Genomic DNA, 25,014 nt, shown 5'->3' with positions numbered 1-25,014 from the left:
AAAAAGGAGCACAGTTCCTGAAGCATTTGACTTTGTATTTTTGGACAGCGTGAAAGAATTAAACTGAGACCTATTGACATAGAGATTTATAAAATTTGGTGAATATTTTCTTTTAATACAGGAACTAAAGAGAGGAGTAACAGTGCTTTGCAGTGGAGCCACTGCAGAGGTCTTGGAAAGAGCAGTGAGCACTTCTGGGGGGTGTCCAGACCCTCTTGGTGCAGAAAAGCACTGTTGGGAAAGGGAGTGAGTGTGTGTGCTGACCTGGGGATGCTTCAGCCCTCTGGCTAGCTGGAGGGCTCAAGGGACCACATAATATGGACACTGACAGCAAAACTTCTTTGCCTTTATCCTCCTGATGATCTGGTTTCCCATGAGACACACAGAGGAACAGGGCATTAGAGTGAGAAGGTACCATAAAGCAGGCAAACACATCTGTAAAGTCATTTAACACAAGGTGCTGATTGAGAAATAGGGCAAGCCAGGTTACCCCCAGTTTTTTAATATTCTGTTCCAGAACATTTAACTTGTGCACTCCTGAGGCAGGGCTGGGGCCAGGGAATTGCTCTTCCCCACTGCCGAGCGGGGTTGGCAGGATGGGTGGGAAGAGCTTGTGGAGTTCCCATTACATAATTACTCTTTTTCTCATATTTTCTGCGGAAAGTAGCAATGGGGTCTCTGGCCCCCACAAGGCTCCATGATGAATCACTGGTTCTTAGGAAAAAAAGAAAACCAAACCAATCCCCTTATCTAAATGAAATGTACAGCTGACACCCATGCAGTTCTCTGATCACTGCAAGTGTTTCTGTACTATGTATTTGTGTTTTATCCTCACATCAGCACAGCTCCTCATCACTGGATTTTAAACACAGACACAGGACAGGGAGAGAGCAGGGGCCAGCTCTACAGTGGGAATAATGCTTCACTGGGATATTAAGAGGCACTTAAATGCTTCCTTCCTTTGTTTTCATCTTTCCATGTTTTTAAATTCAGTGTTTTGACTCAGTTGACACAAGAAGGGTTTGTTAAAACAACAACTTGAACTCCAATCTCTAATTCCAGCAGTACTTGTGTGTGTCTCCTTTAATCCTGCTCCAGGAAGATTGCAAATTTAATTTCCCTCTGGGCTGCTGTGAACCTCGCCCTCCCCAAATCACTTGATACAGCATGTCAGCAATCAATAATTCTGTCCTGCTTCTCGAATACTTAGTGAGTAAATGGCATTTGGGTCTCATATTTGTTTATTTTGATTTGCAGTAACCACCTCTAGCTATAGAAATGAAAAGTTTCAGTGTCAACTCAAAAATAATTTGCTGGTAATTCCTTCATGCAAAATAATATCCCTTACCAGTGCTGTCTGGTTTTGGTTCAGAGTTGGAATGTGGCCTTTGCCTTTGTTGAGAAAGCTGAATATTATTATGAACGAAACAGCTGATAATTATAGTTTTAAATATTGATGTCTAGCATGTTTTCCCCTCAAAAATATGTTTTCATCTCATGAAGCAAAAGGTTGTGAAGTAACAGGAGCCTGTAGTGCTGATAGTCGGTAAAGAAAATTGTATCTTTTCTGCTGACGGAAGGTTGCTGTTGCAGGCCAGCAGTATGGTATTTTAATGAGTCTGAAATGAATGGCCTGCACTTTTTTTAACCTGACCTCCATAACACAATAAAAAAAAGTCCCAGAACAACCCACAAAAAGGACAGAGAAAGTGCCCCCCACCCCCCAGGCCCTTTGTTTTTCCTTTCATTGTTGCCTTTAGGCTCAATCCTTCCAGGAACCTTGGTGAGGAATTACCGCTTTCCCTGCAGTGACAGGTAATTGGGGGCATTGCAAATATTAGGAATAAAGTTTCTTTTCACATGACTCTTGTCTCTCCACTCAAATTACACCTTTCTTTAGATTACAGTACTCTTTAAAATGTCTGTATCACAGAAGGACAGGTTGGATGGGGCTTTGAGCAATGTAGCGTAGAGGGAGGTGTCCCTGCCACTGCAGGAGGGTTGGAACTAGGTGACCTTTAAAGTCCCTTCCAACCCAAATCTTTCAAGGATCCTGAGATTATAATATCAAATTGTGTCATTTGGCCCTTTATCATTTTGGGCTTCTTTAATCACCAGGAGCAGTAAATCTATTAAACTGGATTTTTAGAGCAGAGTTAAAGAATGTGACGCAAATGAGTTATGTGGCCTTAATTATGTCTGTATAGTAAACAAAGAAGGTGGAAGTCTTTATTATTAAACTTTTTAGTTGAGGTTTAATTCCAGATTAAACGTGCATTCTTAAGCATGACACTTCTAAATTTTCAGTACTTGATTTCCAAGCTCAGAAATGGCTTCTGTAGGTTCCTATGCAGAGTTGAAACAAAACACAAAAAACTGGAAAAAGTGTTAGGGCTGTGTTGAATTCTGCAGTTTCTGGACGTGTTTCTTTATCAGGTCTGTAATGTACCGTGAAGATTGCTCATTTAGCTGTTGGAGAGCCTGATAGCAAAGGGGATTTTCATCTTCTGCACAGACCAGTCCTAGACTGGATCTTTTGGCAAGAGTTTGATTTCCCTGGGCAGTTTGCTCACAGCAGAGAGAAGGTGACATTTTCTATCCCAGGCTCCTGAGCAGAGCAGGACCAGGGACTGGTGAATTCTCTCCCTTCTGTCATTGCCATCAGCTTGTCTTGTTCTTCTTCCAAAGCATTCCCAAATATTTTCCTTATCTCTGGCACCTTATCCCAGTCCCCACAGCTGTTAAATCCTGCTTAGTCTAGCAATGCCAAAGGAGCTGGGCTTAGTCAAAGGAATGGGCTTTTTACCACAAACTGTGGTAAAATGGATCCAGTGTACCTGTCAGTGTTCACCTAGGTCAGGCTGCAGCCTTTGATCTAAATACTTCCAAAAGCAAGTTGTTCTGCTTTCTTTTTAATGTTGAAAACCAATTGGTTTTCACTATTGTTAATTAATAACAAAGGTTAGTATAAAATATAAAATACTAAATTTTTCCACCTTCATAAAAAGCTTAAACATTTTATCTTTTTAACTTCCCCTGAAGAAATGAGTCTGAGATATCAAATTCTAGTAATGTTTATGTAAATGGTTAAAGTTTGGCAAGGCCCTCAGGCAAATATTGTGATTCTTAGGGATGGTCCTGTGTAGGGCCAAGAGTTGGACTTGATACCTGTCAGTGCCTTCCAACTCAGGATATTCTGTGAATCTGCAGAAGTGGTAAGCACACTGAGAACATCACCTGACAGCAGCCATAAGATGTTTAATGCAGCTTTAATAATAAGCAGTGCCACTGTCCCTCCTTCCCTGTGGTACATGCAGCAAGTGCACGTCTAGAGTAAGCAGTACAGAAGTGAGTCTGAGCAGTTTATTTTATTTGACAATTCTTCTGCAAACTGTTGCTGGTTAATGTGCCCTACTTGGTCCAGAACTGAGCAGAATTATCTACTGTGTAGCCCAGTGGAGACAGGCTGAGTCTTGACATCAGAGATGTGTGAGCACTGGACAGTTGACAGGAATATTGGCAGTAATGTCCCCAGCAGACAAGTCTTGCACAAAGAAGTCCTGTGGAAACTACTTGTTCATTCCTTGCCAGTTTTTGTCCTTGTCAAAAAGTGAGTGCATCCTTTTAGGGTTTAAGGATTCATGAGGATACCTCTCCTGGAGCAGAATGTAGTCTGGGAAAAAGGCAAATTTAGAGAATCAGATATTCAGTTGTATTTTGGCTTAGAAAAAGTAGCATAAAGTTAAGAAGGAAATTTCTACAAATTAGGATATAATGGAAGCATTCATTTTCAATGAGCTCTTTAGTTAATTATGATCCAATGAGTAGTTTCAGTTCATTGCATTCCATCAGTAATTCGTTATTTCACTTATTTAATATGTTGATTGTTTCTTCTGCTGCTTTGAAGACTGATTTTAATACATAAAGGCATAAAGGTAGAATGCTGAAAATTGCTGTGTAAACTTATCTCCTTCAATACGGTTTGAAACGTAAGTTAAAATGTGAAGTTCCCTAATAGAATTAGTTTCTCAGAATTGTCAGCAGATGACATTTCAACCTAAACCATGTTAAGTGTTAATGTTTTAAAATATAAACTAATATGTGATTAATTATGATTTTGTTATGCTAGAGGGAAAAGTCTTTTAAACTGTCTTCAGAAGGACCTCTTTGTTATGATCTCAGAGGCACTGTATTCCCAGTGGGGCTTTGTGTGAAATACTTAGTAGCTTAGTTCTTAACTGAGAGAAAAGAAAAATAATTACTTCTTTGTCTGCAGTGTGCATTTTAAATGTTTTGTGTTACTTCAAGATTCATAGAAAAATTCCAAAAAAAATTTCAAATACATTATTAAAAAAAAAAAAAAACCTAAATGTTTTCCTTTTTAATTTATTTTGGACCTGAATTGCTGAGGGTTTTTTTCATTCTGAACCTTGATTTAGAGACCCAGAGAGAAGGAAATGTGTGAAGTCCTGCCCTGTAGCTCTGGACACTGAGCACCAAATACATTGTGGAAAACAAATTTGTCTGTTTTCTGCTACATTTTCAGTTTGCAACCATTACCAGACACCAAAAAAAAAAAAACCCAACTCACCAACAATTTTCAGTATTCTGCTGCTTTGCAAAAAGTGCAGCATTGGACTCCCAGGGGGAGGAGAGCACCTAGGAAGGCAGTGTTTTGTCAGGAAAGGTGAGGCTGCTGTCCCTTTGGGGAAGGGGATGTTTGGGGGGGTGGGCTGGGGCTCTCTGGCCCTGCTCTGCAGCTGGGATTCCTGAGCCAGCTTCTTCTGTGGGACACCACACAAAACTTTCTGTACTGGCCAGGCATGGGTGCCTCGGGAGAGATAAAACATGGGAATTGTGGAGTGTGAAGAAAGTCAATTGTTTAATTGTTCTAATCCAAATTTTATATTTCAAATGCAACTGTTTAGGCCCAAATGTTCTGGCTCTGGTCAGCTCCTTTTAACTCAAGTCTTTCATGAGGTAAATGCAACAAATTTGATGCTTGTTAGCAAATCTGGAGAGAGCAAGCCTTTATAGTTGCAAACTTTTAGCAGCTACTCTAGTAACTAACTCGGGAAAATACTTTGTTTTGGTTTCTTACAGGGTTGATTCTTTTTCAGGGTGGGTCGTTTGTTTTGGGCAGGTTACAGTACAGAGAGATTCTTGTGTCAAAAGTAAAGTATTGCAAAGTTCAGAGTTTCCTCTGTTTTTATTAGAGGAATAAATCAGACCCTCTTAGTAGCCTGGGTGATCTGTTCTACTTGATCTGTGTAAGTTTGGGCATCCGCCTTTCTATAAACTTCCAGTTGCCTGTCGTGCTTATGTTGTTTTTACTGGAGATGTCCTTAATTATAAATTAAATTACAGGCCTTCAGTAATTGCTCCAAAGTTCATGAGTACCTTGAGCAGGACTTTTTTGACCATCACAGAATGTTTATTTTGGAAGACAAGCCAAAATGCTAGTGGGTGGTGAATAATGCCGTGAGAAGTTCAAGCCCATGTATCTTCTGGGTAAAAAAAAAACAACCCAAACCACTGTAGTTTCAGGAGTAGAAAGTGCTGTTTTGGGTAAAACTTGCAGCAACTCCCCTGAACGAGTGTGTGGGAGGAGAAGCTTAGCATCTTACTGAAATCCTGACTCCTTCAACTCAGTGGCTGTGGAAAGGCTTTTTTGCTAAGGCCTATTGGTGTATGAGAGGTTGCTCCATCTTGAGCAGGTTGGTTGGTTGGCGAGTTTATTTTGTAGCTAAAATTGAAACAAAATCACTTTGAAATAAGCAATCCAGCCTTTGAGTAAGCATGCCACATTACAGAAGAAAATGTCATTAAATATGTCATTTACTTAAAATACTCTATATGCTTTCCTGTTCTTAGTTCTTCACACAGGGAAAAAGCCAGATCTGTTGAGCTACAGTATAGCTCCTTTATAATTATAAGCTGCCTTTATCTTTCCTCTCTTGACTCCTAAATACACTGTGATAAAAAATTGATGCAAGTGCTGCAGCAGGATTGCAAGAATAAGGTCATATCTCACCTGTTCCACTAACACATTGAGATGCCAACTTATCTCGTGTTATCAATAGCACAATAAATGCAATTTCTAATTTACATCACAAGATGGCAGCAAATTTTTAATTCACTTAATTTTCACTAACATATATTAACATAACCTCTTGAAATTGTGGTTTCCTTATAAAATGATAGAAAACTTTGTTTAATGATCAGATATGTGTGCTATTTACAGGGATGTCAATGTTTCAGAAGTACTCAAAACATCTACAGAACTATATTTCTGCCTTAAAATTACTAAGAAAAAAGGCATTTGCTATGAACTTTAAGGATCAGTAGCTCAGAGTGTAAGAGTTACCATACCATTCAAGATATTTTGAATAAAAACTATAGTTTTTATCTGTAGTCTGATTTCTTGAAGAGAAAATATGACAAAGCATTTTTTGAAAATCAGGCAGAAGCTCTCAAGGCTTGATCATGTGAATTCTTTCCTCTATAAGGAATCTGATTTATGTTTGAAGTGTGTTCAGTCAAAAGCTTTCAAAGTTCTGAAATAACAAGGTTGGCTTCGCTCAACTGCTTTGGGCCGATCTTTTTTCCTGTGCTTTCCAATCCCAAAAGTTAAAATTTTAATCTTTTTTACCTGATTTGTCCTAGGTGTTAATTGTCATTACTTGTAGATCTTATCTCTGGCCTTTAAAATGCTCTACTTTTTGTTTTCCCCTGCAGTTTCACAACCACAGGCTGTACATAGCCAACTGGAGAAGCCATCAAGTACTGCAATTCTCTGCAATACCTGTGGAAAACCATGCAAAGGAGAAGTTTTGAGAGTTCAGAACAAGTATTTCCATATTAAATGCTTTGTTTGCAAAGGTAAGTGTGACTGCTACTTCTATGAGTAGGGCATCAGCAGTGGTGTGTGACTTAATGATCATGGAGACTTCACAAGCGTATTTTACAATCCAATCCATGCCTGAAAGGATTTACTGTGAAATCTCTGACTACTTACTGTAAGATTATAAACATCCTAAGTCCCAAAAGTGGAGAGTGGGACTATATTCAATGGATATTGAACCTGTTTATATCCAGGATTATAATCAATGAATATAAACCTGTTTATATCCGTATTGGAGTTTACTATAGAGTTGGGATGTCAGGAAGAAGAGCAGTTTGGGAGAACAATGCAGGACTGGGAGAGAATTAACATTTTCAAAGAAACTCAGAGGTTCTCTCTCTTCCAGCTCTCTAATGCATGTGTAGGGTGGGCCATGGCCACATCTGTTCAGGTTCTTCTCTTATGTTGAACTGTGATCTTTAAATTCCAGTGTGACCCTCTTTGCTTTTCCATTTTTTGGAGGGAATGACTTGATTTACTCCAGGTTGGTGCCTGGTGATCTCTGATATTGTCACATGAATAGCAGAAGGATGGTCACAGGAAAAGGGAATTATCTGATACAACACCCTTTCTGTTTATTTGAAACAAGATACTTGTTTATTTGAAAGCTTATCTGAAAGCTCCAAGGGTCTAATTTGTTTTAATTGTACAAGTACGTAAACATTAACTGAAGTTTACTGAACAACCTGCTTACTCCATTATTAACCAGTGCTTCAGATGACATTTATTAATCCTTGTAGCTCAGTCCAGAAACATGAGCATGTCTCTGGTTCCAGATGTGTTACTGTAACTGTTTCTACTCCTCTTTAGAGGAAATACTAGAAGGAAAACTGTCACTATCTGTTAGCTCTACTGATATTTTTTAAAATCCCATGGGATTAAGTACATACTGTTAATAACTGAGGCAATATTTAATAAGTTAGACAGGACTAAATGTTCAGCTCAATAATCATGTTTTTTGTAAAATTGCACAGCAAGCAAAATAAACATATTGCACTTTCCTAAACAGCAAAAATATTTTGGTCATCTATTCAGAGGAGATTAATGTTTAAAGCAGAACACAGCCTATACGTGCATCTTTTAAGTTATTTTAAGGCCAACTGTTCTTATGGCAAATTTCACTATTAAATCAGTTTTTCAGGAAAAGAGCAGCTGATCTGTTATTTGGAGTCTTGTCTCCTACATGAAGCCTCAGTAACATTCTGGTGTTTGCTCCATATTATTATCTTGATGAAATCCAAGCCCCCTTTATTTTTAACAGATTTGCTATAAGAAAAAGACAAATCCTGCAGAGGGAGTAACACAGAACAGTGCATCCAATTTTTGGTTTTTTAGGCAGTCTCCAATTAGATGGTGTCAGGTCACCAACAAATGCAGCGTGTGGTCACCGAACCAATTCACTGATGCCAAATTTAGGCAGTGCAGAGGGTTTTTTCCCATGCAGAGGAAGATGCAGTGTAGAAGCTGCATTCCCTTATCTGTCTGTAAGAGATGAGGAGTTTGTTCCCTTCCGGCAGATCTTGAATAAAACGAGGAAAAAATCACAATTTTAACGAGGTTGCAGGGTAGCATCTGTCAGCCACCTGTCAGTCTCTCAGCTGGCACAGGAGAGTGTCAGAGAGGTGAGGTTAAACTGATGTTTCGTGTCAGGGCTCTTGGACTCCTCCTTACTAATTGTTTTGTTAAGTGCTAAGTTTGCACACATGGTTAGTTTGAGGGTTTTCTCTAATTATTTAAATGCCATATTTTCTTTTATCACCTTTCAAGGGTTTCCATCAGTTTTCTGGCATTCTTCTGGTGTCTGTTTTTGTTTGTTTCTGGGTTTTATTTGTTACTTAAGAAGCTAAGTTGCTTTGTAATACAGATTTGCCATGTTGTTATGAAAGAGCTTTAGAACAGAACAGAACACTGAATATACATTTCACTAGCTACATAAAAGGAGAAAAATCAGGTTAGGCAAATGTGACTTAGATTTTTAAATTAATGGATGGAAGAATACAGTTCATGTGTTAGGATTTAGCAAAAAAAATGGTATTCAGTTCTGATCAGTCAACTGCTTTCAGCCTTGGAGGAGAGTTTTGTGCCATGACCCCTGCTGTGCATGGGCAGGGTGATGATTCTGGGAATGTATTTATCTTATTGTTGATTCCTCCCTATGGTGCATTTATTTTGATGCTGCTCAGCAATGCAGTTTGTTCTTGTCTCCACCAAAGATAGCACATGGAAAGAGGCTGTGAATCCAGCATCCAGTGCATCTGCAGGACTGTCCAGGACAGATAATCCCAAGTGTGTGCTGACTGCATTGCCCTGCTAAGATGCCTGCCTGCTTGGTTGACTGCCTGTGTATTAAATCATCTTGCAGCCTGCATCAGAAAACATTTAATATTTATAAAGCTGCAGGAAATTTTGGTTCCTCTCACAGAATTAAAGCTGTACACTGATGGAAAATGCAAACTGACAAAGAGCCCATGGATAAGAATGAGAAATTACCATGGTGTGATGTCTAGAGGGATTTGAGGTCTGTTTGAATGACCTACACTGGAAGACATCACACATTTTAAATATGTGTGAAATTTGAAACAGTTTCTTTTATAGTTTTGTATAAATTAGGAGGTTTCAGAGGGTCAAATACGTTGAATTGTTTCCTTTTATCTTTAGGATAGAAAGGTAGTTATGTTTGTAGTAGTAGTATTACCATACTGCTGTCTGGTTATTCATAGAATGGTTTGGGTTGGAAAAGACCTCAAAGGTCACCTCATTCCAAACCCCTGCCATGAGGAAGGACACCTTCAACTAGGCCAGGTTGCTCAAAGCCCCATCCAGCCTTGGACACTTCCACGGGTAGAGCAGCCACAACTTCTCTGGACAACCTTTCTAGTGGGGACTGTGAATTTCAGAATGGTAACAGAAATCATATAGATGCCTTTTGTATTAAAATTAAATTACATAACCAAGGAAGGTTAGTATAAAGTCACTAATTCCCATGCAATTCTTCTTTCATTCCCATCCAGTTCTTCTCATATTCCCCAGATAATGATTCTAAGCAGTTCAAAGTTTTTAAAAGGTGGACAACTCTTTTATTAAAGACTAAGAGACACATCCAGATTAAAAAATTTAACAGCAGTACTGGGAGCATCTGCTAGTTTTGCTCAGTATCAAAGTTAAATAGGACCTAGGGAAGTAAATAGGCAGTATAAATAAGGTTTATACTCATATCTGTTTGTATGTGTTATTTCCTCTTTAGCTGCACATCTGCTAATAAATGCTATAGGGAACATGCCATCTAACCTCTTAATTTTTAGTTTAAAATATATCCCATTTTATTTTCAGGTTTTTTACTTAGAAAATATTTATTTTCATGTTTTATAAAAGACTGCAGGTATCTGATATAGTAAGGCAAAGTTTCATTAGACTTCAAGAGCTTTGGTTCCCATGTTTACTAATTATTCTTTTTATTTGTTGCCACTGTAATAAAAGCAGCAAGGAAAATTACTAAAGTGATAAAATATTAATGACTTAGACTGTGAAATATTAAAAAAATTGTGTTGAATATAAACTATTCTGAGGGTGTCTGTCAGGTCAGGACTGCATTTAATGGAGTGGATGGTATTAGACAAATATTATCTTGAGCTTGTTTACAGCAAGGTTATTTAGTAGACCCAGTAGAGAGAGAGGTTAACGTAGAATTGTAGATAGGAGAGATGTAGGTGCTGTTATTTTATTATCGTGGGTAGCCTCTTAGATCTTTGATAAGGATAGAAATTACCCTGTTCCATTAGTATCTGGCATGTATTTAATTTTCCGTGTTTTGATAGTATCCTGACATTTCCAAAGTGGCAGTGACCAATTTAAGTGGTCTTCCCAAAGAGTGTTCTTTGTGCATGTGAGAAAAGCTATAACTCACATCTGTGTCCTTTCCTGGTTGTCTTGATGGAAGGAAATAAACTTCCAGTCTGAGCCATAGAGGTAAAAACATGACTTAGGTGCTATACCTGCTTCATTGTATCTCATATCTCATTTTGTCCCTAATCCAAATTCTCCTGCTTGCTGTGGTGCTGTGGGTGCAGCACATGCAGTCTTCCCCACTGGCACAGCTAGCTATTGCAAGTATACTTCTCCCCCATTAATTGTCATGTTTTTAAAATTAATCTGCTAGAATTTATCACATCTTCAGCTTAGAATAGGGTATGTGCTTTGGGGGAGGTTAGTGTTTCTGTGACCATGCTGTGTCCTGGGAATTGTGAAAAAGCCCAGGTCTGGATATATCACTTCTATACAATTTTCTCAGTAGCACATGCAAAAGAATCCAGTTATATCATTTATTGTGAAGTCCTATTAATGGGAAGGGCTAAGACAAAATATTCAGTGAAAATATTAAAAATATGGAGTAACTTGGCAGTAGGAGTTATTTGTTTGCTAGATCAAATGCATCTTCTAGGATATAAATATGTTCAAAGCTACGCTGAGTAATCTGAGGGACTCACATTTGAACATAGCTACAGGGTTTCACCTTTCAAAATGGGAGTCATTTATGGGAAGCTCATCTGTAAGATTTCCGAGCCCCAGATTTTTGCCAGGCAGTAGTGATTTCTGGTATTTATGGTGTGATGGGCACTGGGAATTAGTGCAGGGACTCTTATTCATCAGGCCCTCCCAGCAACATGTCCAGCACTTCCTGGGTCCTTCAGGAGTTTGCCATCCCAGACCCTATTAACTCAGTATAACAGGAAAAACCCTCACCAGGGTTTCAGAGTGTGGTAGGTTTGGGGCTGCCTTACCAATGTCATGTTACTTTGTCATTGTTATGTCACTGAAATTGTCATGGTGATAATAATGATCAGTTTTGCCGGCGCAAAAGTAATTTAATGGAAAATGGTTTTATGTTGCAGTTTTAAAACCTGAACTTGAAAATTTTTAGTCACTGATTTTCCAAAAACAACTCAATAATTAAAGCGTGAACAAATTTTGGTCAGTTAGTTAACTTACACTATCACAAAGTGATGGATAATGTTCCTTTCTTTATAATCATGTTCTTCTTTCAACCTTTCTTTGCATTCATTAAGAACTTTCTGCAGCCTCTCAAGTCCTGGTCATATACCCATCACTTCAGCACTCTAGCAACATAGCATATATACTTCAGCCAAAGTCTAATCAACCTGTTTTGAAGAATATCTTTCATGAATTTAATAAATACATAATGTTAGTAAAGCATGGTGAAATGAACAGGGAGGAATCCTGGTTACGAGTACTGGTAAAGGAATTTCTTAATAACACTCAATATAAGGTAGCTAACTAACTACCCACCAAAGGAAGCCAAATCTCTATTGCTTCTGTTTTCCAATTTATTTACTCTTTATTTGCAGCTTTCTAGTCTGTAGAATGAGAAGTTACAGTAGAAAGCTAAGTGTTCGTTAAAGGATAGGATTTTCAGTTCTGTGTAAGCTTTGCAGACTATTAATATAAAGAGGTTTTGAACATACATAGTTTCATAGCTCACATTAGATAATGCCACAGAATTATTATTATTAAAAAAAAAAAAAAAAAAGCCTGTAAGTCTTTTTAATTACTCAAGTTCTCTTTTTGGGTAAGGTTTTTCCTGTCAGTGCAAGGATGACTTTATGCAGGGGACTTTTAGACTGTGTGATGCTCTTTCCCTTGAGGACACAGCAGGGCTACAGCAGCACTGCTGGGCAGTTCAGTGCACTAAGGTGATGTGATGCCTACATTGTGACCCAGAGAGAGTTGTTGCATAAAATTCATCAGTGCCACAGTGGTGTTATTCCACCTCCCACTCTCTGCAACTCATTAACACGAGGCCATCTGCCAGATCTGTGAATAGAGCAGGGACTTAATTTGCAAACCTGGAACTGGCACCCAAAGCACTGTTAAAAAAAAACAAACAAAACCTGAAAATATTTGATATTGGTGCTTTGGATGTTGGGGTTTTTTTGGGTTGTGGGTTTTATTTTATTTCATTATTTTTAAAAACCTGTTTTAATTGGTCTGGCAAATGACAGAAGTATTTTATCATAAACACCATTGCTCTTAGGTTGAAAATGGGTTAAAGCACATTCCTCTTTTTCTTAAATTTCTTTAGCATACTTGTAAATTTTAAATAACCAGATTGAGTCCTTAAAACAAGAAATCAGTATAAATGGGACATTTTTTCTGAGTTTTTCTGGGGATTATTTTGGGAGTTTGAAACAGCTACATACCTGATGCTGTAAGGACCTTGCTCACCTCTAAGAGTATGCTTTTATAGAGCTTTTATAGGCTTTTACAGGAGAGCTTTTATAGGGCAGTAACACTGTCTCTGAGCTGTTGGGAAACCATGCTCTGCAGAAGGAAAATGGAAATGTACTTTCTAATAAAAAATTACTCGATATGTAGTTCCTGTTTATTATAGGAGTCAAGGTACATAGTGCTCAGGAAACTTCCCAAACTCTCCTGTATTTCAATTGATACACTCTAATTTTGGCAATCTCATATAGGTGCTCTGAATCTGAAAGGGTTTTTCTGCACTGAAGTGTTTACTCCACAAATTAATTTATGGGTATCATGGCCAGTGTACCCTGGGAGCTTGTACAGAATGTAATATAATATTCTATTGGTGAAGTGTTGCAGGATATGATCACAGTTCTCTGCTCCTTTTCTGCTCCTGAAAGTTGCTGGTTTTCTTCCATCAGACCTATTTGCCTTCCTGCATTTCCTGGTTGGAAGCTGGAAAAGAGGCCAGCAGGTGTCCAAGGCTTTTCTGGGGCTGCATGCTGTTTTTGTTTGCCCTGGATAGTAACAAAATGAGGTGTCATTCTAATCCTTGAGATTAGAGATGTTATTTTAGATATTGTTGCTAGTACACTGACAATGACTGACAGGCTTGAGTATTCTTGATTTCACAGATGTGTTTGGAAAGACAGATGATATGAGTGATGTAATGATATGGTTTATAGGCCCCACTGCAATGTTCCTTCTGTCTTCTGTGTCTCACCTATAGACTGAAGGTTCAGGTGTCAATTAACTAAGAGATATTCCCATGCCCATATTTACATGGCCAGCAAACTTGGAGTTGGGAAAGACTTCCCCAAAAGCCTTGTGAAAAGCTTATCTGGACTTACCACACCAGACCATGCAAGAAGGAGTATCACAGCCACAGCCATCTGCTGGAAATGAGTTTAGACTGCTTCAGAGTAATTGCAGTTCAGTTTGAAGTCAAAGCTGTAGTGGTGGAAGTTTGCCAGGTGGTTGTGATTCCTTCTCACAGGCATAGTGGCCAGGAGAAATGTTCCACATATAATTACGGGCTTTTGGAGAATGGGATCCCAGACTTCATCAATGGTGTATGAAGACATACAGTTCAGCTGCCAGGAGAGAATAATATCAGCAGTGCACTATGTGTCATTCCTGGGATCCTATTCAGCCAGCGGTATCCATCTCATGGATGGAGGAAAACACCAGAAATGGACATAAAACCACAGTGCTGAGGAAGAAAAATTTTATTTAACTTACATCAGGCTGAAAATGGGAGGGAAAAATGTGGACTTGATACGTGCAGTTGCATGTAAGCAAACCACTGGATTGTCTGGCTCGTTGGCAGCAGCAGGGCACTGTTGGGATGACAGGACCTGCAGTGTTTGCTGCTGCTGCAGCCTGCTGTGATGTGCAGCAGCACAGCAAGCCTAGCATCCCCCAAGCAGCTCAGGACACAGCTGGTTTTTAGGCCTAGCACGCAGCCAAAAAATTAATCTGCTTTCAGTAGGCTCATTTGCCAGCACAGAAAATAGGTGCATTTTATATTTGTACGCTGCAAATGGAATACTGATGGCATACAGTAGTGGAATAGCAATGTGCTTAAAGTGCATTGATTAATTGATTTACTGCTATTTATTTTTATAAAATCATAGTATAATGGAAGGGACATTTAAAGGTCTCTAGTCCAAACTCCCCTGGAATGAGTAGCAATATCTTTGACTAAATCAGTTTGCTCATGGCCCTTTCCAACCTGACTTTAAATGTTTCTAGACATGGAGCACCTACCAACTCTCTGGATGACCCATTCCAGTGTCTCACCAGCCTCACTTAAAAAAAAATGCTTCCATCTATCCTGTATAATTGCACCTATTTTAGTTTAAAATCATTACCAGTACACAGTGCATAAATTCCAGTGCTTCAGTTGATGTTACAGACACCGTGCTAGGGGAAAAAAGTAGTCTGTTTCTAAACCAGTAGAGGAACCCCTAACATCTATATACAAACTATTTTGGTGTCAGGTAACTGAAGAGTGGAATTATCCAGCTGTAAGAGAATCTGCTCTGAGATACCCTCCCTAAAAAAGGTGTGGGTATTGTCCCTCTCAAGCCCCAGAGCACATGCAGATACAGGCTTGCTACTAAATATCATAAGAATAAGAGACAAACATTTATTCACTACTTAAAAATTCCTCCTAAAGCTTATAACTGTTCAGGAAAAGGCATTGCCTTGTATGCAGGGTAATACCAAGACAAGAAGATGAGTTACTTTGTGTTAGTCTCTTCGTGAATATAATTGCTGTGTTTGCAGTGCTTTGCTTTTATCACCAATATGAACTCCAGAAACTGTTGAAAACTGTTTCTAGGTTATAAATAACCCTTCCTCCAGATACTCCTTTTGGAAGACAAATGCTAGGTGGGAGTGCATGTGATATAATGCTGATTTCCTGTCCTAGGAGAGTAAGATCTGGTAGCTGCCTTCAGATATTCTCTCTAGACTTCCTCCAGCTTTCCTTTCCTGGTTTCTTGTCTCTGCAGGAGCTTCTCAGATGGGCAGTGTCTCTGTCCACATAAGTAGACAGCAAGGGACACAGCATCTCACCAATTGCAAGGCCAATTGGTCTCTTTTCAGAGCTGCTCTTTTCAGCTTTAAACCATTACTATTTTAATATCCAAGCCAGTATTTAATGGAATCCCTGTGTTCTTCTCTGGTCAGCCGAGTGTCAAGGTAAATCAGATCTGATGGTTTGGAGAGTGAAGGATCAGGCAAGGGTTTGTGACTCAAGTTGTGTCCTGTGGGGCAGAGCTGGTGGTGCAGTGATGTTCATTCAGCCACTCTTTGCAAATGGGGAGGCTGAAGTCATGGTGAAGAAGAAAGGGGCCTGGTGAGAGGATGCTGAACTCACTTTTATTTTCAAGTTCAAATAACTTGTTTTTCTTTCTCTGTTTGAGTGAGCAGATTTTGAGTCACTGCAGGGTTTCCTGAGAAGCCAGGATTAAGTGCATTAGTGCAGACTATTTTGGAGCTGTACACAACTTCGTAGGAGTTGTAACTTAGTGGCAGAACAGAGAGATGCCAGTACCCTCAGGGTGAGACATTGTGCTGCCAAATGCCAGTGGCAGGACTGTTGCTGACCCCATGTGCCCCAAACCTTGCAGCAGAGCTCTCAACTGCAGTGAGACAGAGTCTGCTGGACTTCCATTTATGCAACAAATACAGATTTGCTTGTGCAAAACATAAGAAATATATGTAGGGACATAATCCCTCCCTTCTCTTTTCAGAAATGCAGTTATGTGCTTTGAACTTTTTTCTTTTCTGATCTACTTTGCAAGTTCAAACACTGTATGATGCAGTTTAGAACTGCTCTAGGGCATAAGTATCAGCTCAGCATGCTGCTCAACATCATCTTAAATCCATAGCTGAGCTCTGTTTCTGTGACACCAGTAGGTAGCTGAAAGACACAGGATGAAAGAAACTCAGGATATCTGGCAAGTGTGCCAGATTTTTGGAAAGTCTGTTCAAAAAGCCAGTCCTTCGTAAAAATGAGAGCAGGGGTGAGAAAGAGAAATGTGAATTCAAATGTGTTAAGCCTGTGAGATAGAGAACATGAACAATATATTGAAATATAAATCATCTAATCCATGTTGTCCATGACACATGCAATATAGTCTGAATTGTTTTGAATTATAGGAAAGATTAGAACCCATAGTTCTTCTGTTCTTGGCCATGCACTAATACAGTTCTAGCATGATTGTTGTTTTCTGACTCTTAACAGTCAGGGCCATCTCCAGGGAGAATGATGAGCACTGAAATTCCACACAGGGATGAGCCTGAGGTTTCAAAGAGGACCTTGAGCCCAGACCTTCTGTGCTACAGTTAACAAAGGCTATAAAAAATGGGGGAGTGAGGGGTGATTGGATGAAATTTTCAATGAATGATTTTCTGCTTTCTTGGGGTTTCTGCACTGTATGTGTTACTTTGTGCCTTGGGCACCTCTGTTGGACTCTTCTTATAGTTTAGGTGCAAGATGACTGATTCTGACACTGTGAACAGGCTTGGGTGTGAGTTGCCAGGCTTTACATTTAGAAACCAAAGTGCCTGTGGACTCTCAGGTACCTATATCTCAATCTTGAATTTTAGAAGTGCAGATACTTCTGCTATTTTGGGACCAAGGCACTGAGCAACTCTGCAATGTTTTGTACATGTAACCCAAATTTAATAAGCAGCATTCCCCACTCCTTTTCTGTGGGCTGTGAGTAGTGACACTGTGTGGTTCAGCATCGTTTGACTGTAAACACCATTTGCTGACAGGAACACATTCCTACAGGAGCAGAAGTACGTAGTAACAAGTGTGGTGCTGGGGCTTACAGTAAAGGAGTAGTCAACACAGCAGCAGAATCACCACTGTGAAGTCCAGTTCTCTTTTAAATCAAGTCAAGTCTGTTTTCAAAGATCCTGGTCACTATGGATGGTTATGTTCTACATATCTGCTATTTCTGTCTGACTTCACCAGACCGTTGTATGTCTCTTGTCCCATCTTATATGTTCTCAAAATTCCAGCCTAGTTCCATCCCTGGTGTGGTGAAGAAAACCCTTGAACAGTCTCACAGGCCTTTGGAGCATCAACTTTAACCCTTTCCTACAGGTTTAGTTTAAAAAATAGAAATTGACATTTAGGACTAAAACCTTACTTTTGCCAGCAGCAGATGAATCTGCAGCTGCCTCCAGTTCATACAATGGTGAGTGATGTTCATCAGGTAAACACGAGGGCTGATTTAAACTGATTTAACTTGCGAAAACTTGCAGCAGTTGCCATGAGCATCAGCCCCCATGTTTAGAGACAGCAGTACTTAAACCCCTTTTGTGTCCAGGAGGAATGTCAAACACTTGTAATCTGTCAGAGGTGTTTCTTTGTTACACTGGTGCTTTAGATTTTAAGGGTTTACATCCTTTATGCATTTCTTTTAACCTGTTAAATGTGTAAATGTTGTATATGGTAACCCTGAACTCAACTCCTACAGACTTCAACTTTGTACTCACAGCTGCTGCTCTGAGGTGGACATTTTTACCTCAAATAAGTCCAGGCTGTTAGTGTCCAAAATACATGAGTGATGTAATTTACTGTAAGAGTAGTGTCTTTCAGATGCACATTTGTTCCGTGATCGTAAGCCCATACATTGAAGTGCTTAAATACTCCACTAGGAACCCTTCAGATCACAGGTGAAAAATCAGTCTCATCTTAGAGCATTTGTTTCTTGCCTTCTGAGTCTGCCTTTTCTCTTTCTGCAGCTTGTGGATGTGACCTGGCTCAAGGAGGATTTTTTGTGAGACAGGGAGACTACATCTGTACTTTGGACTACCAGAGACTCTACGGCACACGATGCTTCAGCTGTGAGGAATTCATTGAGGGAGAAGTGGTCTCAGCACTGGGCAAAACCTATCACCCAGACTGTTTTGTGTGTGCTGTCTGCAGGTAGGTTTTCTACATGAAATTGTGTTTCTGATACCAGAATGCCATGAATGCCAGACATTCAAACCTTTAGCCTAGAGATAGGGTTTTCTGTTACTCCTTAAAAAACTGCAGAAGTGAAGAGAAAAAAAAAGAATCTGTGATTTTGAGTGTCTCCCTTTTTTCCAAATGTGTTTTTCTTTTTTATATTATCTTCTGTGTGAGGTTCTCAAAATACTCCAGAAGCTGCCACTGTCCTCGTTGTAAGATGTTTTGCCCCATGTGTTGCTTTATTTCTCTGGTGTTTGCTGTTTAAGTCATTTGTTGGCCTGGAGTTACAAAGGATTGCAATGCCAGTGGCTGAGTCCTCAGCAGGCTGCTGCTAAAGCCCAGTGTAGTTCAGTGGGATCATTTCCCACATGGGTCCCAAACTCAGCAATACAAGGGACTGATGTCATTTTGACCATTCCTATTGTGTAGAAATAACACAAACATATCTATTGAAGACTTCATGAAGAAGATTGAAGTGCACTAAACCTTCAGAAAAAACACAGTTGTGGAAGTTTGGAGCAAATGGAAATGCTGCCATAGTTTCTCTGGCTAAACTTGAGCTTTTAGGGTTACAAGAAAAGCAACCCCACTTTGAAAGGGTTTCAAAGGCCAAGGAGGCACTGGTTTAGATGCTCTGTGTGCTGCTGCCTCGTGCAGGTGACTCTGCAGTCCCAAACCAGCATGTCCATGTCACTGTGGCTGTCTGCCAGCCCAGCCTGCCCTGCCCATGGAGCTGCTGAGCTCAGAAATCCCCCTGTGCTGATGCAGGAGCAGGACTTCAAATTCCAGAACAGCCATGCCTTGTGACAGAATCTCAATTAAATAAAGCAACTGAGCTAATAATAATAATAATAATAATAATAATAATAATAATAATAGCTGTGATAGTGAGGAAACTTTGAAATGGACAAGCCTTTATTATATTAAATTCTAAGTTTTCCTCTGTTTAGTAGGCAATCCTTTTGGTTACTTAAAAAAAATGTGAAGAGTAAAGATAAGAAAAAAATTCTAAAATCTTTTCTGTATTTTATTTTTTCTTTTTTTAGTAAGGAAAATTGCTTCAAGAGTTTCTCATGAGTTAACTGCTAGCTGCACATGCTATTGGCCTGGCAGTATTACAGCTCTTCTAGAGATGAGCAGAGCAAATTTTTGGTACCTTTATTCTCAGCACTAGTACCTTCTGTAAAGAGAGGTACTTCTTCATTTAAGAGAAATCAAAAAACTTGAACTGGTTGAATCTGTTTTTCTGGCTAAGCGTGCTTGTATCCTCAAATCACTAGAGCTTAGAGGAAATTTATTTAACTGTGTGTCACAGTAACTCTGAAATTGCCTACCTTGGGTTTCAGGCCACAGGATATACCAACTCCTGCTGTGTTTAGTCAGTCCTTCAGCTGATAGCTTGGAGCTTGTTAATGCAGTTTGTTTTGTCTCCCTGGAAATTTGGAATGATCTTCCTTGTGACTAAAATATTTATTAATAAGTACCTAACAATTTAACTTCAGGTGGGTTAAATTGCAGCGCTGTGAAATTATTCATGCTACAAATATCATGTGTGATGAAGATGTGATAAAGCTTTTAAAAATGAAGTTCCTGATAAAATATCATATAAAAAGGAAAATCAGAGATGTTCCCTAACCTTCTGTATAACTAAATAGTTGCATTAAATGCTATCTCACTGTTTCTAGTTGTTAAAGAGAGAGACACTTCTGTTGCTTTTCTTGGGAGGACACACAAATTCATATTGTCTTCATCAGAGCCAACTGATGCCCTGCTGACTAGCAGGATTCAATTAGTGTCTCCCAGGGGGTTGTAACACTGATTTGTGGTGCATAGCAGCAGAAGAATCCTGTCATGTGTTTATATGCTTTAAATCAGCTTCAATTACCCTTGTCATTGCAAGCCAGACATTACCTGTGTTTTTTATGGGAGAGAGTGTCCTATCTAAACATCATCAGCATTTATTTTATTGACTGATATCCTCAGTAAAAATAAGGTTGGTAGACTGTAAAGACAGTGTTTAAGCCAAAAGAAGGAACTTGTCTGTGAGCTGAAAAAACAGTAATAATAAAGGGGGAGAAAGGTGTAAAGCTCTCTACATAATTTCCCTTGGTGGGAAGAGTCAGGAGAACCATTTGAGCCATCATTTCTTACAGCTGGGTGGAAACCTTAAATACTGGGCCAAAGCACAGTGTCAGTAGTAGCTGGTGGATGCCAAACTACAAACTGCATTTGGCATTACCTTTTAGAGCCAGACTTCAATGTGGGTGCTGTGTTAGAAATCTAACCTCCAGAAGGGTGTGAATTTGAGAGGTGGTGACTGCCTGCCAGTGGGGCTGATCCTGCTCTCATGGAAACCAAGCCAGGATGAAAACACTGGCAGCAGAAGGCATTTTGCTCTCATGACACATTTCTCCAGAATGCTGTAGGATTGGTGAATTCTTTTAAATGAGCGCTTCTGCACCCCCTATTTCTGTAGCTGCTGAAGTAACACTTCTAAACTGTTTCTACATTGAGTAGTAAGCCAGTGTCAGTAGCAACTGCTTTTTTCCCCCCTTACTTTCAGAGAATATAAGATTTGAATAGAAACATGTGGGAAGTGTATGGTAGCATCAGTGAGAAAATCGAGCTAGTGAGAGCAGTGGGAAAAAGCAGTCCAAGCCCAGTTGTCTCCTGATATTACTACTGTTGATGCCACACAGCCCAGTGTCACAGGGAGCTGTATTCCTTGTACCCTCTGTGCTGCATTTGTAACCTGCTACCCTCCTCTGGAAAAAGCTGGAGAGTCAGAAAAATCCAGCTCATCTCTGGAGTCAGATACTACTGCTCAGGGCTGCCACAAGCTAAACTCTGAAAAAAAAAATTAATTAGTATTTAGAGAAAAAAAACCGCTAAAAGTACAATATATTGTGTCATCCTATTTGATTGTTTCTATCTTATGTTAACCAAGTGGCTCTTAAAAAAAAATCAGGTTTCGACTGTGTGTTTGCTCTGCTGGAGTAAAGATTGAGGGCTTAATCCCTTCTTCTTCTAGTGCTCTTCATAGCCTTGTGAAGCCTTTTTTCTGCTGTTGTGTTTTGTGATGATAATGCCTAAAACTAGGAATGAGTGAAAGAATAACAACATAGATTGAAAACTGTTGCAGATTAAATGCTTACTCTGAATTCCCAGGAAGTGGCTGAACAATCTTCTTACAGCTTCATTAATTGGAAAGAGCTGTGTCCTCCAGAAGGCTGCCAAAGACATTTCCTTCAAAAGCTGAATTTGTTTGTAAAAGTGAAATAGAAAGAGGGAGAAAATTGAGGCTGGCTGTAGCAATAGAAGCTTAGTTTTAATAAAAATTGTGCACACACTTCTTACATGGCTGTCATAGGACAGTCTTAGGTAGGATGGGAAAGGGCAGGACATTGAGTCTTTCAAAAAGAAATGGGTTGTCATACCTCTGATAATACTCTGAAAATGGAATTTTCAGGAGATGTCTTAGTGTGTTAGTAAGTCATACAGATTTAGTAAGCTTATATAAGATGTGTGGTCCATCTAATGTGGTACCTAGAGTATGATTTCTGTTACTGATGGGCTGTGTGTTCTCTGGATATCACAAAACTGGGATTTGGCTTTATGGGTATTATTGTAATTAGTCAAGTTGGGGGGATTGGTGTTTATGTACCCAATGGGAGGAGTACATGTAATAGTTACCCCTTTAGTTTCAGTATTCTTGTACTTAAAAGTTGGAAAATAATTTTGACATGTAAATGATAAAGAGAGGACAGCGACCCATGGATGGAGGATAGATTAGCACATATATCCTGGATTAATAAGGAAACAGGTTTGTCTTTGCTGTACAAAATTTTTATATTTAAGTTTTTCTGAGCTTAGGAAGTTTTCTTTTAAAACAGAATTTGACAAAAGCTGAGTATGTGCCATGTAGAGCTGAATAGTGAGTGGAGACAGATACATATTCTTCAAGGGGTCGTGTGCCAAACCCAGCTATAAAACCTCTTTCAACCCACTTGTACTTTTACTACTGTCAAGAAGGTAATTCACATTAGCCAGGTGGTTCAATATAAAATATCAGAAAGCTAAAATCCTTTTCTTTTTTTCAACAGAAGATAGTGCTACATATATAACACTGCTCCTTCTAGAAAGAATGGAGATCTTTTGTGTATGTATGTCTTATGAAATTAGGTTAATAATGAAAATTAGAAATTCAAATTCAGTTTCTTCTTAAACATAGCAATCATGACAGACTTTTTGAATATGCTAAACTTTTTTACTTGCTTAATTTTTTTTACTCCTGCTAAATTTGGAAAGGCTTTGGTTCCCACTTAAGCAGTACCAGGTGCTTCTTAAGGCATCTCATGAAGTGGTGTTCTTCATCTCACCACCAGTCACCCACTGAATACTGCTAGGTATTGTAGAAACCTGGGGTGTTGAGCCTGATTTTGAAATCAGTCTGAGTGTTCTTGGCATTTTGGTTCTAAACCAGATGAATTTATCAATATGTGGTTCTTCTTGAACAAAGGGATGGGGAACAAGGGGCTGCTCTTCAGGTTTAGGTCTGCTGCTCTTTAGGGGAAGAATCTGGAGCCCAAGTCCTGTGAGGAGCAGCTGAGGGTACTGGAGTTGTTTATCTGGAGAAAAGGAGGCTCAGGGGGTACTTACTGCTCTCTACAACTGCCTGAAAGGAGATTGTTGTGAGTTGGGGGTTTCTTCTCCCAGGCAGCCAGCAATAGGACAAGGGGAAGAGTCTTTATGCTATGCCAAAGGAGGCTCAGATTGGAAATTAGGAAAAGTTTTTTCGCTGAGAAAGGGGTTTAGCATTGGAACAGGGTGCCCAGGGAGGTGATGGGATCACCACCCTTGGCAGTGTTCACAAAATCAGTAGACGTGGCACTGTGTGATGACATGAGCACGGTGGTGTTTGGTCAAAGATTGGAACTGATGGTCTTGGAGGTCTTTTACAACCTTAGTGATTCTAGGGTTCTTTGATTCTGTATGGGCCATCCCTATAGCCCTCGAATAAGGTAAGATGGAAGGGATCTGTGGTGGTCCTGTGGTCCAGCCCCTGGCTCAAAGCAAGTCCAGTTTGAGTAGACAGCTGATGGCATTCCTTTAACATATTTCAAAGCATGAAGCTGAACAGTGTGTTCCAGCATTCAGCAAGCTCATGGTGTTTTTTTTTCCTTATATTGAGTTGACATTTCCCGTGTTCCAGCTTATGTCTGGCTTCTTGTCCTTTCACTCTTTACATGTGAGAAGAGCAGTGCTCCAGTTTTGTGTACTGTCATCAGGTAGCTCTAGACAGCAATAGGATCTCCCCTGAGCAGGTACATCTCCTGCAGCCCCTGCCTGCCTGTGTGTTCTGTACTGCAGCTCTGGACCTGGCCACCTTCCCTCATCTCCCTCCGGTAAATCTTGTCCTGAGGACCCCAAGATGGTGCTGCTGCAGTCTCTTAAATGATGAAGGCAGGGAAGATCAGATCCCTGGATCTGCTGGCTACACTAATGCCTCCCAAGGTCAGCTGTCGTGGGGACACGCTGTGACTCATGTCCAGCATGGTGTCCATTGGGACCCCCACATCATCTTTTCCTTTCCAGCTGATTAACCCCTGTGGTGCACTGGTGCATGGGGCTGTTCTTCCCTGCTTGCAGGATTTAGCATTTTCCCTTGCTGAAATATGTGTGGATGGTAGATAGCACTCAGTGTCCACTTTGTATCACCATTTTAATCCACGGGGATTCGTCCATATGGAGCACCTCGAGGTATGTGATTGTACCAGGTACAAGTTAGAGCAGAATTTGATCCTGCTGGTCCTTAGGTTGCAGTGTGACATTAGACCTGACCAGGTGTAACTGCAGCCAGATACTGAAATGAATAGCTTTGCTCTCTCCTCAACCTGACCACAGGCTTCTGTTAATTTTCATGTATCAAATTTAGTTGACTGTTCAGCCACAGAGTCAGATCAGCAATTTAAAGAATTGCCATTTAAAGATGGCCATCCCTCTGCTCTGAAAAAAAAACAATATTTTTTTTTTGTCCCTCCAAGAAAGCTTGAATGACTTGCCCACAGCTGCATAGATTGAGGTGTGGTGCAGAGAAAGATGAGACCATGACCTGACCTTTTGGTATCAGAACACAGTTACAGGTGATTTGATGTTTTACAATGTAGTTTCGTTGGTCACCTCCAGATTTTTTTCTGGGTTTGCAAATATTGTAGGCAGGTGGATAAAACAAAATTTGTTGGGAAATGAATCATAGATGTGTTAAAATTCTACAAGTCATTTGAGAGGGCTGCTTTAAAAATGCTCTTAATTCTCATTTAAAAATAGATTATCCAACTGCAAAAATCTCACTGAATATTTATTA

General features: G+C 39.7%; 1 protein-coding gene across 13 annotated transcripts in view; it reads left to right on the top strand.

Moving 5' to 3' along the window:
• ABLIM2 (actin binding LIM protein family member 2) overlaps positions 1-25,014 on the top strand; it is a 129,112-nt gene that overhangs the window by 29,473 nt on the left and 74,625 nt on the right. For all 13 annotated transcript variants that reach the window (XM_015625244.1, XM_015625246.1, XM_015625250.1 and 10 more), the window contains exons 2-3: positions 6,739-6,882; positions 18,440-18,623. In XM_015625244.1, the coding sequence (XP_015480730.1) occupies positions 6,739-6,882; positions 18,440-18,623 (328 nt within the window). The remainder of the gene's footprint in view (positions 1-6,738; positions 6,883-18,439; positions 18,624-25,014) is intronic.

Source organism: Parus major, chromosome 4, assembly GCF_001522545.3.
Source record: "Parus major isolate Abel chromosome 4, Parus_major1.1, whole genome shotgun sequence".
NCBI lineage: Eukaryota > Metazoa > Chordata > Aves > Passeriformes > Paridae > Parus > Parus major.
Note: the sequence above shows the minus strand (reverse complement) of the source record. Positions and strands in the feature narration are given on the sequence as shown.